Raw genomic sequence first — 17,559 nt, forward strand, 5'->3', positions numbered from 1 at the left:
GAGGAGCAAAGGTTGATTTTTAGATAACTCTAGAAAAACTTGGGATCAAATGGGAGATTTGTCAGGAACTCTCTTGCCTTTCTTTAGAGGGAGAGACCCAGGAGACTTTAGGGATGGCCAGCTAGGCTGGGTGTGAACTATGTTGTTTTGTGTATATTGACAGCATGGGGAAGTGACTGTACGGTTTCTAGCTGATTTGGGGACTGCGGGTTGAACATTCACATTCATTTAAGGTTAATTAAGTGACTACTATTGCTAGGCATTGTGTGAGGCTCTTTGGTGTATGATTCCATTTAATCTTCATAGCAGCTCTATAAGGAAAGGTGTTATTATTCCCATTTTACAAATGAGTAAACTGAGGCCTGGAAATATTAAATACTTGCCTAATGTCATGGAGACTTGGGCAGAGCTGGAACTTGGACTCAGGTCTTCCAATTCCATGTGCAGAATTCTTTCCATGACATCACACCATCTCTCAAAGGCAGATGTGACCTGAAGGATGGTACCTATTTGCTACCTTGGGATGGGCCTGGTGTCCCAGTCTTTGAAAGTTGAGCCCGTGATTTATTGCCCTATGTGTGAAAAGCCAGTTTATGGCTTCAAGGCTGATTCCTTTTTTTGTTCATAGTTTGAATCATTCTCCTCCTTAAGTATTGAAACAGTTTGTGACATAGTTTTTGTTACATTTCTGAATATAATAAACTTTTGTGAATAGGTCAGACTATCCTTCTGAAATGCAAGCATTTGGGGGAAAATGAGCATTTGTTGTTTATTGTCTATGCTTACTGGGGGAAAATATTATTGCCAATCCCCTTTTGGTTCTGTTTTCTAGACAGATGAGGGATTACTTGTCTGGGTTTCAGGAGCAGTGTGATGCTATATTGAATGATGTAAACAGTGCTCTTCAGCATCTGGAATCATTGCAGAAACAGTATCTTTTTGTGTCCAATAAGACAGGAACCCTACATGAAGCCTGTGAACAGCTCCTGAAAGAACAGGTAATTTGGAGTAGGAGAGAGTGTCAGTGACTGTTTTATTTTTAAATAGATGAATACAATTTAATTCTAATTTCCTTTATTTCTCCAAGTATATTTTGAACACTGCTCTGTGTGCGGCCGTGTGCTAAGCATGCAAATTACTTTGACAGCCTACTTTTAAGCTTATGTGAGCAATGGCACAAGCAAGCTTTCGTATGTTTTGAGCTGTTAGGTCTTAGTACAGTTTCAAAGTGAAGAAGGTATCTTCGTGTTTGCGACACTTTTTACTTTTTCTTTTTTTTTTGGCTGTGCTGAGTGGCTTGCAGGATCTTAGTTCCCCAACCAAGGATTGAACCTGGGCCTCGGCAGTGAAAGTGCTGAGTCCTAACCACTGGACTACCAGGGAATTGCCTATTGACACTTTTCAAACAAGGCATAGTGATCATGCTACTGGTGGGGTTTATGGAAAGATGAACAGATCTAGGTTGCACTTAAACTTGTGACTTAAAGATAGAATATTTAAGTTACTATGTTTATCTCCGAATTTTCTCTGTGTATGTTTTGTACGTTTTTTAAAAGGCAGTCATTTGTTATTTTATAAGAAGATCATATGTAATTTACTGTAATAATCATTGCTTATTTTAGCACATGACTGCAGAAATCTTTGGGCATTATTCTGAAATCATATATCTACTATAAACCTGCATGTCTAGTATAAATCTCTTCAATGTAATTTTGAGACTGGAGTGTTGATTCTTATGTTCTCATAATAACTGATTTTTCTCTTCTGAAAAATGCAAGTCGGAACTTGTTGATCTGGCTGAAAACATTCAACAGAAGCTTTCCTATTTTAACGAGTTGGAAACGATTAACACAGTAAGCATTTTTTTTTACTTTTTGTAGAATTAGTGACTTTATTTTATATTTCCCTTTTTGAGTATAATCTTTAAACTTATAAATTGACTTGAGTGATATTTTAACCTAATAGCTTGCTTGTTGTTAAGATATTCTTATTCGTGGCTGATGGACATACCATTACCAGTTCAGAGTTTTTCCAAATACGATTTAAATAATAGTTCTTCAATTTTATTATTGCTATTAAAAATCTCTTTGTTGGTGAATTCTAATAGTATCTTATTTGTAAGCTGTGAAGGTTATAAGAAGAAATATTCCATTTTAAATCTTGCTGTGGTCATGCTTCTATAATAGTAATTCAAATATTTTTTAAGCTAATCGCATGTTTAGTTTGAGGAAGAATGTAGTCCTCATAATGCGTTCTTGGATCCCAGAGAGGTAGTCACAATAAAGACTGCGTGTAAATTATATTTCTCTGTGTTTCTGGCTCATAGATTAATCGTAATAACTGCATATAAATCATGTTATTAAAATTATTAAATTAATCTAAATTATTCTAGTTTACTAAAGAGATAGAAATAAAACCAGTAGCCAGTTAACAATGGAATGCAATGGGAAATATAAGTCATTGCCAAACTGTTCTATCAAGATAAGAAATAATTAGGTCATTTTACTTATATTTTATATATAGTATATAGTTGTATATATTTTAATATTCATCATTTGTATATTATATTAAATATAAAATATCATGTTCATATTATATATTATCTATATACATATATTATTATTACTTGTTTATGTTTACTTATTTTACTTTCATAGTGTAACTGCTGAACATAATAACTGCTAGTTAATCGTTTAACCTTGAGAAAATCGCCAGTGTTTTAAAGTGGAAAATTTATGTTGTAAAGTACTAGAAAATGGGAAATCTAGGTACTTGATATATTATTTTAATGTAACATATGATGGAGTATAAAATGTTTGCTAATTCATGAAGAGCCCCATTAAAGCTCATTAGGAGTAAACTGAATTCAATCCATATTCTTTTAAATTTGTCCTTTCTTTATTGTATTGTTACACATGGGCTGCATTTGAGGATATTTGGTGACTATTAAAATGTAAAATTTTTTTTTCCCTTAAAGAAATTGAATTCTCCCACATTGTCTGTGAATAGTGAAGGATTTATACCTATGCTGGCCAAGTTAGATGATTGTATTGCATACATATCATCTCATGTAAGTCATGGTATTTCTGTATGTTTTAAAGAAATCTTAACATCCCTATTGTATCACTTCTTATGCAGTAATTATTTCTTCCTAAGGGAAATATATATCTGTAATATACTTGAAGAAAAATTGTAGTAAATTCTTAGCTATTGTCAGTAGTGATGTAAAAAAGTGCTTCCAGCTGCTGTGGCAACCCCTGGAATAGAAAAAAGGCCTGCCTGACACAACTTTATCCCATCTAAAAGGGCCAGTGATTTTTAGACTCATGACTTCCTGTTTTGCTAGATTCTTCCTTGGAAACAAAAAGTATTACTTAAGGGGGGAAATAAAGGGACAAATCCTTTGGTTTAATCATCACATCTTTGTATCCTCCAAGGATTTATAGCTGTATTTATTTCACCCAACTCCTATTTTTTTCCTAGTTGGGCTTCACATATTAGCCTTGAACTCTGGGGTACTGAAAATACATTTTGCTAAAAACTGCAAATATTTATTGAGCCCTTCCTTTGTGCCAGGCACAGGGAATTTGGCTGTGACCAAGACAGTCGTAGATTTGCCTTCAAGGAGCTTATAATCTACATAAGACCTTCTTTTGAGCTTTCTATATAGCTTTACATATAGGACAGGTTGGTTTTCATTAAAGGTTTGTTTCATCTTTGTAAATCTTTCCATTTCCTTTACAGCCAAATTTTAAAGATTATCCTGTATATTTACTGAAGTTTAAGCAGTGTCTTTCTAAAGCTTTGCACCTCATGAAGACTTATACTGTGAACACACTACAGAACCTCACAAATCAGTTAGTGAAAAGGGTGAGTTAACTGATGAGGTGGTTTTTTGTTGTTGTTTTTTTCTGATTAATTTATTTTCCATAATCTTAGTCTGAGATTAGTACCTAGTAATCCAATTCCTTTTTTTTAACCTTTTGTTAAGTAAGAATATGTATTGCAATTTTATAATAGGAAAAAGTGGCCATATTATACATGTCTGTCACAGTCTTATTTTCAAAGAATATATGACAGTTTGAGAAATATTCAGTACTACATGATAAATAAGAAAATAAGATTCAAACTGTTTCTCACTTAAACGCCTTCTTTTACTATCTTTTTATTTATTTATTTATTTTTTTTTTGGCACATGGGCTTAGTTGCTCCGCGGCATGTGGGATCTTCCTGAAGCTGGTATCGAACCCGTGACCTCTGCATTGGCAGGCGGATTCTTAACCACTGCACCACCTAGGAAGCCCTACTATCTTTTTAAAGACAATATTAGAAGGAAATACACCAAAATAATAAAAGTGGTTCCGAGTGGTAGAATTACATATAATAGATAATCTGAATTTTTTTTTTTACAAATGACAAATAATTTAATTTTCTATATTTAGCAAATATATTTTTATTGAGTGCCTTCTAAATGCTTGGCATTGTACTAGGAACTGTACAATAGTGAAAGGCACCAACAAGGTCCCTGCCCTCATGGAGCTTATATTCAGGAGAAATAATCAGTAAAGAAGGAAACAGACACATTAATCAATTACAGATTGTGGTAGATGCTTGGTGGAAAGTAAGCAGAACTTTAGGTTAGAAAATAAAAGTGGAGCTCGATCTGATGGTCATTGAGCACATTCCTTTCCTAAGAAAATAAAACCTTGAAGATAATGCATTTTATTTTTTAAGCTTACTTTAAGCTTATTTTTTAAGCTTACTTAAGAATATAGGATGTCTTGAGCTTTCGGTTCAAAGCTAATGATCTTTGTATTGCATTTACCATTCACATTGCTTTTAGCTGACCTAACAGACTATATAATTTTTCTATTTTGCAAAATTTTTAATTTAGGAAACTAATACCTCATAAGTACTAGTACCTGCTGTGTGCTAGTGCTTTATAATTGAGCTGCGTAAAACCTTTGTGCGTATGTGTTATCACCATTTAGTGGATGCGCTGAATCTCAGAAAGGTTAAGTAATTTGACCAAAGTCCTACACTCAGTAAGTGACTGAGTATGAATCTAAATTCAGTCTTTTTACCACCATGGGATACATTTTAGTCATAAAGAGGAGAGAGATGAGAGCTCCAGATAATTATTTCTCATTTGTAGCAATAATAATATTTAGTCTTTCTCTCTGTAAGCTTTTTGTTGGTATATAGGCCAAGCAGTAGCCAGATGAAATGGTTTGTGTTATATTTTTTGAATAATTATTTGTTTGCTAATTATCTTTCTTCCCTATCCTCCCCCATGTTTCTGTAGGATCCTTCACCTGTACCTAATGCAGACAATGCCTTCACACTATTTTATGTAAAATTTCGAGCTGCTGCCCCCAAAGTCAGAGTAAGTCTATTGATATAAATAAGATAATGCTATGAAATTTATTTAGTCAGCCCTTTTGAAATGCTAATGTACGTTAGGTCCTTTGCTTATACCAGGAAAATGAACTTAAATGAAAGGTAGGCTTTGTCCTTCCAGCATACAAAAGTGTTGAGGTGCTTTAAGCCCACAGAGCAGGAATCACCTAGCTCTTCCTGTGATGCTCAGGGAAGTTTTCCAAATGAAGGTGATATTTCAGCTTTAAAAAACGTAGATTTATAGTGGACTTGAGGGGATTGATAGGATATTTTATATAGAGAGAGCGGCATGTATAGGGAAAGTTGTTGAGATGTAAAAGACGTATTTTGGGAGGACCTCGTTTAAGACTGGAATACAAGACTTTTAGTAGGGTGTGATAGGAAAGAAGAAAGGAAAGATGGCAAAGACCATCTCACAGAGGATGTTACATGTCATGCTAATTCAGGAAAAGTAGAGAACCAGTGCAATATTTTAAACCAGTGTAATCCCAGATACAGCTGACTGCAGCTGGTACATGTATCTTTTTTTTTTTATTACTACTGTGAAGTTATTAGAAAGAGTAGTCTGATTTTGCTGACTGACCTTACTCTCTTCCTTGTTTCCCTCTTGAAAGTCAGTGGAAAAGAGTTTTTGTTTTTTGAAATAGGAATTTGGTCTTATTTAGAGACGGTGCAGTGGTTAGTTGATGGTTTGAGGTTTAGATTGTGCCTGATTGGTTGCTTTTGCTTGTTAGTCAAATTAGCAATGATAAAATTTTGATTAGAAAAGAAATGGTGCAGATAAGAGGGCTCAGTGGTGGGTGAATATAAAATGATTATATAATTATCAGTGGCTTCCTACATACCGTTAGTAACCAATTAGTACATATGATGGGGTTTCATTTATATTAGCGACAGAAAGCATAAAATACCTAGAAATAACCTTAATGGAAATATAAAGATGAAGAAAATAACAAAACTAGAAAAAAAATCATAAAGGTTTGAATAAACAGTAAACCTATTGTGTTCCTGGCTGGGGAGACTTAATTTTTAAAATGTCAGTTCCTGCTAGTGCAACTTATTGGTTTAGTATAATTTTAGGAAAAATTCCCAATGGAATTTCTTTTTGGCTAATCTTAAAATTCATCTGGTATAGTAAATAGGAAGACTAAACAAGAAAAATTTGAAAAATACAGTGATACTGATTCAAGAATTTACTGATGAATCATTGGAATGGAAAATTCTGTAACTTTGTATATAAAGAAACTTCTCAAATCTAAGAGGAAGGGCTGGTGTTTTCTACATTTTTTGGGAAGATTTGCTAAGTATTTGAGGGGGAAAAAGGTAAGCTCTTCACTTTGTAACATTACCAGAATACTTTTTTTTTTTTGGCTGCATTATATCACATGCAGGATTTTAGCTCCCTGGGATTGAACCTGAGCCCTGGGCAATGAAAGTGTGAAGTCCTAACCACTGGACTGCCAGGGAATTCCTTACCAGAATACATTTTAAGTAAACTAAAGAGTTAAATGCAAAAATGATAAGCAATCCAAAAAAAAAAAAAAGGAGAAAAATTATAGCATAAGTGACTAAGGATATAAAAATAAAACTTTCTGAATTTTAAACAGCAAAAGATAAAGCAGAAATTGGAGGGAATGTTTGCAGTGGATAAGTAAGAAGGTTAATATTTTTAATACATTAAGAGAGCTTATAAGTGAGAAATATAAATATCTCATATAAAAATGACCAGATTACGCATAGAAAATGCTAATGGTTAGTAAATATGAGTACATGTTCAGCCTCCGGTGGAGAATACATTCACTTTAAGGTTAAGTGGCAATTTTTCGTCTGTTAGAAATTGACACATTAAGGTGTAATGGTGCTTTTGAGGATTTGGTGAGACAGGTGATACTGCTGATAGGAATGTAATTAATTTCTTTCTCAAAGACATTTTAGCAGAATGGAACAAGAGTCGCTAAAAATATTTCTCTTCTCTGACCCAGTGTTGGGGGCTCCCAGCTGGGAAGTAGGTATTATTATTATATCACCTTTACGAGGTAAGAAGTGGAATCTCAGTGATGGGAACTAGCTCTCCCAGGTGCAAACGGCTAACAGGGGTCGGCACTCAAACACTCTAGTCTTGCTCCAGGCTCGGAGCTCTTAACCACTGGGCTAATATTCTTAGGAAACAACCTAGATGTCTAATGATGCAATGGTTGACTTAGTATGTATATATATTTTTAATGTTTATTTACTTGTTTGGTTGCACTAGGTTTTAATTGCAGCAGGTAGGCTCCTTAGTTGCGGCTCACCAGCTCTTTAGTTCTGGCATGTGAACTCTTAGTTGCGACATGCATGTGGGATCTAGTTCCCTGACCAGAGATTGAACCTGGGCCCCCTGCATTGGGAGCATGGAGTCTTAACCACTGCGCCACCAGGGAAGTCCCCATGTAGCCATTTAAAGAAATGTTTTAAATAATATTTTTAATGATGGTTCATTCAGTGTTTTTTCTAGGTGCCAATCACTAGGCTAAGGCTTTCCACACATTTTCATCTAATAACAAGAATTATTTACTAATAGGAAAATGTTTTGAAATGTTAATTTTTCAAAAGCAGATTATAAAGCTGAGTATGTAGCATAATTCCAGTTTTGTTTAAAAAGAAAAATGTAACTGAATACGAAAACTGAAAGAAAATATTCTAAAATACGGTGATTATTTTTTTTGTATTTTAGGTGATTTTTATGTTTCAAGTTTTTTGTATTCACAGATTTTCTAACATGAGCTTGTGTTACTGTTATAATCAGAAGGTAATTAAAAGTATAACTAAAACAGATGGAATCTTTTTTTAATTGGGGTATAGTTGTTTTAAAATGTGTTAGTTTCTGTTATGCAGTGAAGTGGAGCTCCCTGTGCTGTACAGCACATTCTTATTAGCTATCTATTTTATACACGTTAGTGTATATGTCAATCCCAATAAAACAGGTGGAATTAATGGACTTTTCTTTATTCCACAGACTCTCATTGAACAAATAGAACAACGATCTGAAAAAATACCTGAGTGAGTACCCACAAGTTCTTCACTTTCCAAGTTACCTTCCTTGAAGAACTGTTTTTCCAAGTCTGTTATGTCCATGATACTCTCTGAGCAATTACCTTGCATGCTATACAAGTTTTTTCTTGTAGCACACAAGTCAGTTTGGGGAGCAGGGTCATAGACCTGACTTGGTGAGTTTGTAAGGGTTCTTTTTCCCATATAGCAGAATTTCCTTCTCATTTAGGTAGATATAAGATCACTACTCATGGAAGATAAATCTTTCTTTAAAAGTGAAAGGTTATGGTAGTTCATTATGGTTTGTTTGTTGTTTCTTTATATACGTAAATATTTCTAGTATTTAATGTGGGCAAATGAGCAGTAACCATATAGCTTTGGAGGTTTGGCACCTTATTTTGAGATTTAAGATCAGATTTAATTTTCATATCTGAAATCATAAATTTATACACTACTCCAATCTCATTTGCTTTTCATCAGATACCAACAACTGCTAAATGACATCCACCAGTGTTACCTTGATCAGCGGGAACTCCTTTTGGGCCCTAGTATTACTTGTACTGTAACAGAGTTAACCAGCCAGAATAACAGAGATCACTGTGCCTTGGTAAGTTTCTGCTTGTAATAGTTTAATGTTAAACCTTCTTTTGAGCTATTATGATACGCTAGAAGCTATACTTCAGTAAATAAGTTTCGGTCCCTATATGAACAAACTTCCAGAATCGTTCTTTCAGTTATGACAAATCTAGTTTAGTAATTAGCATTCCATTTGGCAAAATATTCTCATTTTGATCTATTTTTTGAAGTATGAAGATTCACAAGTCAGTATTTTGTGAAAGATGAAGTTTCAGAGTTTCTGGATTTATGTAGACAATTTAATCTTAGTTTTTGCTGCAGAAATGCTTTTTTGTTTAATGTGATTTTAATTCAGATTGTAGAAAAATATATAAAGATTCTTTTTTAAAATACTTTTCAACTAGAAGAGTAATTAATTTTCATTGTCAAAAACTTAGAAGGCATAAAGAAGAAAATAAAAATCACCCATAGTCCCATTGTGCAGAAAACCATTGAAAATAATTTTCTGTTCTTCAGGAAGTTGTTCTATGAATTATATATGCATAGTCTCTTTGTAAATAAAATGTTGGCTTTGTTTCCTAAATGCTGGAGTTGTTGTGTGTCTTTAACTATAGTGTTTGTTTCCTGCAGATTCGCAGTGGCTGTGCCTTTATGGTTCATGTATGCCAGGATGAGCACCAACTTTATAACGAATTTTTCACAAAACCAACATCAAAATTAGAGTAGGTGGTACATGGAATCTAACCCTTGTTTTTAACATTTAATGTGCTAATGGCTGTAATGGCTTATTACAGGAGTATTCTAAAATTAACTATGGAGTTTTTTAACTTTTATGGGTGTGTGAACAGATTATTGTTGGGTGGGACAGTGGTTATTTATTTTGAAATAAAGGTTTAGCTTAAGGGCCAACATGCTTTCATATTGTTTATAATATAATTATGGAGACAATAAGTTATGATAGTAAAAATCCTGTAGAGGGAACTGTCTTGGTATCCAGATCACTTTATCTACACTGAGTATAATAATTTCTTCTAGTTAAAAAATTATATGTTTCTAACTAATGAAAGACACTTAAAAATGTAGATACTATTTAAAATCCTTTTCCTTATTTTTTCCAACGTGTCTTTCAAACCCACTGTTAGTCACTTTTGTGTTCTTCATATTGGCCATCTTGACACTTATAAAAATTCCAAGATTATGACTCTTGTAATGGGGAAGAGACAAATATATCTTATGGTTTTGATGAAATACTATATATAGAAGAATACAGTTGATGATATAAAGAGTATAGAAAGTCTCATTTTTTTCTTTGCAAATGTTTAAAATTGTCAGAATGCTTGATGTGTCCAAAATACTTTGAGTTTTGTTTATATAAATCTGTAAGTATTCTGGAGTTTTGAACCTATCTTTCCTGGGGAAAATGTCACTATTTGATTCATAGTGGTATAGGTTATAAAAGGAAAATTAAGTCCACTGAAATATTTTTCATTGTTTTTCGAAAGGACATACGCAAAATTATTGCTACCATAAGTAAAAGTTGTAATACATTGACATTTGCCTGGGGCCAGCTAATGTGTTGACGACTGAGGATTGCTTGTTAATTCTGAGCTTGATTATTGATTCTAGGAAAAAACAGTTCACGGAATTACTTTCAGCCTTTCACTTCTCATTATATTATGTTCCCACATACTATTTTCCAGTAGATTTTTTATCGTTTTTATTGGTTGGAAGCAATCAAGGGTGACTTTTAAACTGTTAGAAAATACTGAAAAGATTACTACTGATAACCACATTTTATTCTTTCATTTTAGCGAACTTTTGGAGAAACTGTGTGTATCATTGTATGATGTCTTCAGGCCATTGATCATTCATGTTATTCACTTAGAGACTCTGTCGGAACTTTGTGGGATTCTTAAAAATGAGGTGCTTGAAGATCATGTACAGAATAATGGTAAATGATAAGTAGAAACGATCATTTCAGAGGTCTTTAATTATATCTGTGGCTCAGTGAATTTGAAGAAGATTAGTGTCCCCCATCCCTATATAAATTTAATCTTTTTAAAAGTTGGGTTGATGCCTTGTCTCTTTTTGAATCAAGATGCACCTTACTCTGTGACTAAATAATAATGGGGAGAAAATTTTTAAATCTGGGCAAAATTAGTAATAAAATAATTATAGTTACTATTCTTTCTGGCATCTGAAATCCATAGAGAACTGACCATCAGTTTTGGGTTGGGCATTTCTAGTACACTGTTACCAGCGTACATAAAATAATTGACTATATTGCATAGTCTTAATTTAGAAAACAGAAACTGTCTTAGTATACATACAGAGTAATAATTCATCTTTTTTGAAATTACAAATAAAGAAAAGCAGTTTTCTGGAGTAGCTCTACTTTCGTCATCCAATACATGCTTTAACATTTGATTTGATTGTCATAGAAAACATGATTTTCCTAGTGATACTTAGGTACCTTTAAAAAAATACCGTTCAGGTAATCATTTTACTGGCAGAAATTATTGTCCTTACTTTGACTTTCCTTAAGAGACACTATAGGTTTGTTACTCTTCCGGAGTTTCTTATTCTGTTGCTTTTAGTTCATTTTAAGATGTATATTTTCTCATGTTTTAATGCTTGTGAATTAAAGATGATTTTAAAAATTAATGTTTATATGAATGTGTAATGTCTGCAGCTCCCCAGCCCTTGGAAAGCTATTACTGAATCACTGGTGTGTCTTAACATTTATGGCATCTTAGAAATGAAGAATTTCTATGCAAACTCATGTCTCTATTTATTTATTTGGCTGTGTTGCGCAGCTTGTGGGATCTTAGTTCCCCAACCAGGGATTGAACCCATGCAATGAAAGCGGGGAGTCCTAACCACTGGACCGCTGAGGAATTCCCTCATCTTATTTTTTTTTACTCATTTTTCTTTGTGAGAATGTTAACAAGTCATTTAATATCTGTGGGACTCAATTTATTTGTCAAATGGGAATGGTAACCCAATTAATAAGCTGCTTTAGCTATCTCTCAGGATTGGTGTGAAACTATAAGATATCTTTTAAAAAACACAAAGCACCTTGAAACTAAGATTTTATTATTCCTATTAATCATAGAAATTATTTCACAGAGTCACAGGAAGAAGATGTAAGGGGAAATTTATTTCCCAGTTTTAAATTTGAGGAAATTGGGAGATATGTACTAAATTTTTCTAAGGTCAGCAAGTCATACCAAAATAGAATACAACCAGTCCCTGTAGCAAGGGTGCTTTATAGTATCACTAGACAATTTGGTAGTATTTTTGCTTGTTTAAAGAAAGTATTTTCTAAATCTAAAGGAATGGGTGATTGCACTTTTTTTTTTCCCAGCTGAACAGCTGGGGGCATTTGCAGCTGGAGTGAAGCAGATGTTGGAAGATGTACAAGAGCGATTGGTCTACCGAACCCACATCTACATTCAGACAGACATCACAGGCTACAAACCAGCTCCTGGAGATCTCGCCTATCCCGATAAGCTAGTAATGATGGAGGTAGGGTCTTCTTATTTGATCTTTTCCCCACCCCCATACAACCTTTGGATATTTTATACTGGTGAAAATAGGGTTTTTCTCTGATTCAAAAAGCAAAATCAGGATAAACTTGCCATGAAATCATAGGAAATAAAAATTTAAAAAAAAACAACAGAAATAATTTGTTAGATTGTCCTTCCTTTAAGTTGTATTCTATAAACATTCTATTTGGTTTTCTCTCCTTTTCCAGGAAGTATGCATTCTCACTTTTTAAATTGAATTAATGCTATCTATAATTCCTCCTTTTTTGGTAAGTGGCATAGAAGAGGATTAATAACAGGAGCCACCAGAGTTGATGGTCATAGTCTCTTATTAAAAACCCTGGTGATTGTCTCCTCAAAATTAGACAGTACTGGTGTCCAATTTATGTTTTGAAGACTTACGTGTATCTCACTCATCTTTCAGTTACATGTGTGGCTGCATTTTCTTTGAGTGCTGGACAGAGTTAAAATAATGCCTAGGGTATTAGCGCCAAAACAGAATTAAAACCTGGAACTTCTTATTTTTATTTGTTTATTAATTTTTTTGAATGACAAAGTCAGGTTTATTGCTCCAGGTTAAACCAGTGGTGACTAGGTATGGGAAGGGATGAGGGGAACACAGGAAGTTGGTAATGGCGTCCTCCTGGCCTTGGCCTGTGCTGAGTTCTCAGCACCTTGGGAAGGCAGCCAGTCAGTGCATTTTGGACCTGCCGATCACCTGCTCACGAGCTAGGCCCGCAGTGAAGTTTGAGACACAACCCAAGGCTCTGGGGAGCATGTCTCCTCCCTTTGGGGTCACCTGTGCTGGTCTGAGCATGGAGGAGGGGACTGCAGAGATGGCCTCTGTTGGGGCGGCATTCTTAGGAGGGCATCCTGGTGGAGGAAGGAGGCTGCCGCCTTCTTCTTGGTGGGGGCCTTCAACAGTGCCAGCTTCTTGACCAGACTGGTATAAACAGATTTGCTTTCCAGCCCGATCTAGGGAATTGTGCTCTCTCCCCTTCCTCCCCTCCTTTTCTTGTCTCCTTTGTGAATATCAGTTTTTGTATTCTAGGTAGAATACCTGTTTTAATAGTTCTATTACGATGTTAGGTGAGTTATGCGATGTTAGGTGATTTTAAGTTTACTATATACCCCCCTCCCAGTTTAATTTAGTGATACATTTGGTATGTTTATTTAGTCATCACATGGCCACTGTCCTGAGTGTTTCCTTGTGTAGACCTCTTGGTTTAAGGGTACTGCTTCCAGTAAATCTACTTGCTTTGTTTTTCTTTTGGTGAGGGTCAGGGGTGCAAGGTGATCTGGTTGTGACATCTGTGTGCTGTTTAGGGGTTAGCTATACTTTCTGGTTTCTGCATGCAGAATGAAAAGGATGAGCCTGATTGATACAGAGTCAGTCTTCTAAAACAGTTCTTCGGCCATTCTTTTTGCCAGCAGCTGGGTATCTCTTAGGCCCTCATTTCTGTATATTTCCACCTTTATAACCAATGTAAATTAGTAGGATTTTCACTGCCAGTTTAGTAGTTAGTGACCTGTGTATATTTGATGATTATCTTAACTCTTAAGAAGAGTTAAGATAGTCTCAGTCAGTAAGATAATTTTTAAAACTCTGTTTAAAAATAGCAAACTGTAGCTGTTCTCACATAAAGAAAAAACCTGTAGTTTCAGTTAGCCAACTACTTGATAAAAGCATTTCTGAGGTACAGAATGTGTCCTGTCTTAAATCTGAATACTTTGTTTCTAAATGTAAAGTTGAAAATTAAGCTTCTAATCTGAGCCTTGTATATTTGACTCTTCAGTAGATACCTTGTAATGGTTCTGAAATTAGTGGTTCAGAAAAGGCTATGAATGCCTTTATGAGAATAGGGACACTCTATACCAGTTTAACTTTTTCATTTCCATGTGTTGTTTTGGTATAGTTTTCTTAATTAGTCCATCTATTCATTAATTAGTGTGTATTTTTTACTTTACAGAAAGAGTGTGTTCCTATTGCTAAACAGCTGAAAACCACACTTCAATGTTCCTTCTGATTTCTTTATACAGCAAATTGCACAGAGTTTAAAAGATGAACAGAAGAAGGTACCACCTTCAGAAGCTTCATTTTCAGATGTTCGATTAGAAGAAGCAGAGCCTCCTAATAATCTAGCAAAATCTGGTATGTTATAATGTTTTAACTTCCAACTTTTATTCATTCATTTAATAAACTTTTATTTAGGACTTGTCATGTCTCAGGCATGAAAAACAGCTTGTGCCTTTGAGGAGCCCACACTTTAGTGGGGGGAGATTGGCGTAATTCAGGGGTGACAGGATCAAGGTATGCACAGGGCACTCTTGGACCATGGAAGAAGAGCATCAGAATTGTGAAGGGGATGAGCTTTGAGTGCAGGAACGCAGATTCAGTGAGAGGTGTGGAATCTGAAAAGTGTAGTGTTGATGAGTATGAGAGAGCCAGGTGAAATAAGGTTGTTTCAGATAGAATAGCATGGAGGAAGGCATACAGGAGTGGTAGACCATGGTTGTTTGGGGGAAGTCAGGTGGTTTGGTATGTTTGGGCACAGGTTATTTGTAGGGAAGAAGCAGGTAAAACAGGCCAGATCATGATAGGTATCAGGTGATAATCTCATGGACTTCGAAATTCTAGCTAATTGTACCATCAAATTTGCATTTTAAAAATGTATCGAGTGCCTAAAACTGGGGTAAAAAAATTGACAGAAATGGTGGGATAGTGTGGGCTAGTGTACATGTTGTGCAAGGAGCAAAACTGTCCAAGAATCACCCTGGAAAACTCATGAGTTATCTAGACAACAAACTAGATGAGAAGTAGGGCATCCCTTCTCCTCACAAACTCAGCTCCACGTGGGACTGACTGGGAGTTGGGGGTAGTATAACTCCATGGGCTTTATTTATTTATTTATTTATGCATTTTTATTTTTTGGCTGCACTGAACAGCTTGGGGGGGATCTTAGTTCCCTGACCAGGACTCTGACCTGTGCCCCCCGCAGGAAAGTGCGGAGTCCTAACCACTGGACAACCAGGGAATTCCCTTCAGGGGCTTTAAATAGCCCCAGCTGCCCCCTAATCTTCAGGCTTATTGCATCATCAGGTTATTCTGAGTCAACTCTATAACATTTGATACTCCAGCTGCAGATTGCCAGATAGCCTCAGTATTCCCTACCTGACAAAGCCACTTTCTCATGCTTGCCCTGTAGGAAGAGAGACCCACAGGGAGTTGAAATTTCCTCCTCTGAAATAGAACCCATGCCACATTCTAATATACATCTTGGTCCTTGTATATATATATACACAGTACTTTGGTCCTAGTTAGCCTCTTAAGAGTTACTGGAGAGACCAGAGAACATTTCTGTCTTGGCAGCCCTGGCCTTGCACATTTTCCCTTTTCCCAGTGAAGCTTATTCTTTAACTCCTGCTTGGCATTACATTAAGGTATTGTTCGTAGAGCTGTTGAGACTGGTTAGGATGTTGTTGTGTTTTTCTGTTTGAAAGGTAAGGGTAGCTTGAACCAGGGCATTGTTAAGGGGATGGAGGGAAGTATATAGATGAGGGATGTGGTTAGAAGTTTGAATGAGGAGAGTTTGATGACCCACTGGATATGGGCTAAGGAAGGTTGAGTAAGATCCATGTGGAACAACTGAGAGATCTGTATCAAATGGATCTAAAGTTAATGCTGTCCAAATGGTAGCCATTGAGCATGTGAAATGTAGCTAGTCCGAATGTGGTTATAAATACACACCAAATTTCAAAGACTTAATATGAAATAAAGAGTGGAAAGTATCTTGGGACTTCCCTGGTGGTCTAGTGGTTAAGAATCCGCCTTCCAATACAGGGGACACAGGTTTGATCCCTGGTCGGGGAACTAAGATCCCACATGCTGTGGGGCAACTAGGCCTGTACACTGCAACTGCTGAGCCTGTGCACCACAGCAAGGAGCCTACGTGCCATAGTGGAAGATCCCACATGCTGCAACTAAGACCCTGTGTAGCCAAAAATAAAATAAATCAATAAATATTAAAAAATAAAGGGCAGAGACCTGAATTAAAAAAAAAAAGGAAAGTATCTCACTAGTATTTTTATATCAATTATATGTTAAAATAATGATATTTTGGATCTATTGGATTAGATAAAATATATTAAAATTAATTCCATAGTTTTACTTTTTTAATGTGTGGTTTTTTTTAATGTATATAAATTTATTTATTTATTGGCTGTGTTGGGTCTTCATTGCTGCACGTGGGCTTTCTCTAGTTGTGGAGAGCGGGGGGCTACTCTTTGTTGTGGTGTGTGGGCTCCTCATTGCCATGGCTTCTCTTGTTGCAGAGCATGGGCTCTAGGTGCATGAGCTTCAGTAGTTGTGGCACATGGGCTAAATAGTTGTGGCCCATAGGCTCTAGAGTACAGGCTCAGTAGTTGTGGTGCACGGGCTCTGCGGCATGTAGGATCTTCCTGGAGCAGGGATTGAACCCATGTCCCCCGCATTGGCAGGCAGATTCTTAACCACTGCGCCACCTAGGAAGTCCCAGTGTGGCATTTTAATGTGTCACATTTATGACTCGCATAATAGTCCTTTTGGACAGCACTGCTCTAGAGCTGTACAGAGGAAGACTGGTAGAGATAAAGATAGGAGTCATTGATGCTTTGGGCTTATAGATCCCCCAGGGCAGAGAGTAGAGTGATAGGAGCAGGGGTCTGGGGAGAGAATCTTAGCAGGTGCTGACATTAAGGAGCAGATGGAGGGAGAGGGGACCACGGGGCCGACAGGGAAAGAACAAGCAGAGGGGTCAAGCATGTAAGAGGAGAGGGTGTGATGAAGCCAAAGGAGAATGGGTTGGCAGAATAGTTTGAGAGAAGAGGTGAGAAATAGGAAATCTGAGGATGTTGTGGTCAGAGGGTGAGATGCTGAGTTTTAATAATTAAGAGGTGGAGTAGTTTGGAGTAATAAGATAGTCTGTAGAAAGTAATAAGAAGGTAATTCTGCAAGAAAGTCATAAGA

At 35.9% G+C, this 17,559-nt stretch overlaps 1 protein-coding gene across 1 annotated transcript in view; it reads left to right on the forward strand.

Moving 5' to 3' along the window:
* The window catches only part of COG3 (component of oligomeric golgi complex 3), a 56,165-nt gene that overhangs the window by 10,173 nt on the left and 28,433 nt on the right, over positions 1-17,559 (forward strand). The window contains exons 4-14 of the mRNA XM_057707274.1: positions 833-998; positions 1,779-1,853; positions 2,978-3,070; positions 3,745-3,870; positions 5,306-5,386; positions 8,396-8,439; positions 8,911-9,037; positions 9,637-9,728; positions 10,818-10,957; positions 12,374-12,534; positions 14,595-14,706. Coding sequence (XP_057563257.1) covers positions 833-998; positions 1,779-1,853; positions 2,978-3,070; positions 3,745-3,870; positions 5,306-5,386; positions 8,396-8,439; positions 8,911-9,037; positions 9,637-9,728; positions 10,818-10,957; positions 12,374-12,534; positions 14,595-14,706 — 1,217 coding nt within the window. The remainder of the gene's footprint in view (positions 1-832; positions 999-1,778; positions 1,854-2,977; positions 3,071-3,744; positions 3,871-5,305; positions 5,387-8,395; positions 8,440-8,910; positions 9,038-9,636; positions 9,729-10,817; positions 10,958-12,373; positions 12,535-14,594; positions 14,707-17,559) is intronic.

The sequence above is a fragment of the Hippopotamus amphibius genome, chromosome 14, assembly GCF_030028045.1.
Source record: "Hippopotamus amphibius kiboko isolate mHipAmp2 chromosome 14, mHipAmp2.hap2, whole genome shotgun sequence".
Classification (NCBI taxonomy): domain Eukaryota; kingdom Metazoa; phylum Chordata; class Mammalia; order Artiodactyla; family Hippopotamidae; genus Hippopotamus; species Hippopotamus amphibius.